At 39.9% G+C, this 1682-nt stretch overlaps 1 protein-coding gene across 1 annotated transcript in view; it reads right to left on the reverse strand.

The window, feature by feature from the left end:
• FSCB (fibrous sheath CABYR binding protein) overlaps positions 1-1366 on the reverse strand; it is a 3449-nt gene extending 2083 nt beyond the window's left edge. The window contains exon 1 of the mRNA XM_014592447.1: positions 28-1366. Within this exon, the coding sequence (XP_014447933.1) occupies positions 28-1159 (1132 nt within the window). The 5' untranslated portion in view covers positions 1160-1366. The remainder of the gene's footprint in view (positions 1-27) is intronic.
• Positions 1367-1682: the final 316 nt, after the last annotated feature.

The raw sequence follows: 1682 nt of genomic DNA on the forward strand, positions 1-1682 counted from the left end.
GTACTTCTGAAGGGGATTCTTCAGTTGGTGGAGGCTGGCTTTCAGCAAAAGGCTCTTCTGAAGCAGCCTCTTCAGCTGGTGATGGCTGAATTTCAGAAGGAGGCTCTTTGGAAGGATACTCTTCAGCTGGTGGAGGCTGGATTTCAACAGAGGTCTCTGAAGCTGCAGTGGCTTCCTCAGCTGCAAAAGTCCCTTCTGATGGAGGCTCTACTTGGACATGGGTCTCCTCAGTAGGGTTGGGCTCTAGTTCTGCAGTGGCCTCTTCAGATGGTAGAGGTTGTACTTCAGCATGAGTCTCCTGTGCAGTGGGAGACTGTTTTTCAGCAGGCACTTTTTCTATTGGTAAAGGTTCTGTTTCAACAGAATCCCCCTCTTGCCTAGGCTCATCTTGTAAAACTACAGAAGAATCTTTTTGAGTTTCATGAGTAAAAGAAGTTCTGCTGCTAAGTTTCTGCCTAATTTCTTCATTGCTACTTGATGCTGGTTGAAATTCAGGATGTTCACTAACAAAAATGTTTCCTGAGGATTTCTGTTTCTGGACACCTTCCTTTGACTCTATGAAAGAACTACCTGGCCTACAAATAGCCACTATTTCTGATTTACTAAAATATGTTTGTTGTTCTTTGTCCAGTTTTTCTACTTGGGGAATGTTCATCATGGTCCAGTCTCCAGTGCAACTGGTTTGCTGAGATCTGTCTATTTTTAGTTGAATTGAGTGTCTACTTACTGGAATTTCCACTTCCTGAACACTCTCTGGCACTTCAGAAGCTCCTTCAATGCCAGCTGCCTTTTCTTCAGGTGCCACCATTTCATCACCTAACTTGACTTCTTTTTTCTCTTCTTCATTGGTGTCTGTTTGCAGAGATTTATCGGTCATTTCCTGTCCACGCTTTCTCTTGGTCCAAGTTTGTTGAAGTTGAGAAGATACTCTATGAGACTCATATTCTTTGGCAGAGTAGTTGCCTTTGCTTCCAAGAATATTACCAATACTAAGGGTAGCTTTAGGGGCAGAAGACTGCGGCATGATCATGTGTTTCTTTTTCTCTGTCACATCGGTCTGCTGGGATTTGTCTACCATTGGTTGGCTTGGTCGTCTTCTCTTTCGCATTTCTTGCCTCCCTGCTGAGATAGACTGATCTGGTTCATCGCTTTCTTCCATTTGTAAGACTGGTGAATCAAATTTTTAATCCTCAGGTAATTAATCATCAAGAATCATAAATGTACCAGGTGGTTAAGCCTTTGCCTTTCATTAATGTAGTTCTGTTGAACCCCTTCAGAAAAAAAATTCATATATTATTGCATTATGTACTACATTCTTGTTGGATCCCACCTTATTCAGTAAGCATCTTTCTTGTTTAGTCTCTGTTTTGGCTAAATCTCACTTTTAGAAGTTTTCTGCAAGGCTCTATTACATCACAGCCAATTCTCCCTACAAGGTTCCATTGGTGGAACTTTGTGCTCTTTTTCTTTTAATTTTTATTTTTAGTGTATTTTATTTCAATTTAATTTTTTTATACATTCAATCACTGTACATCACTTAGCTTGAAAAGTGAATTTTTCAACATTAATACATTTCATACCAGTCCAGTTGCGGATACTATACTATGATTATCATGTTATCATCAACAGATAATAATCCATTTTTGTGCCCCATAACATCTTGCATCTCTATTTTCTCCTTA

This window comes from Tupaia chinensis, unplaced genomic scaffold, assembly GCF_000334495.1.
Source record: "Tupaia chinensis unplaced genomic scaffold, TupChi_1.0 Scaffold000691_1, whole genome shotgun sequence".
Taxonomy (NCBI): domain Eukaryota; kingdom Metazoa; phylum Chordata; class Mammalia; order Scandentia; family Tupaiidae; genus Tupaia; species Tupaia belangeri.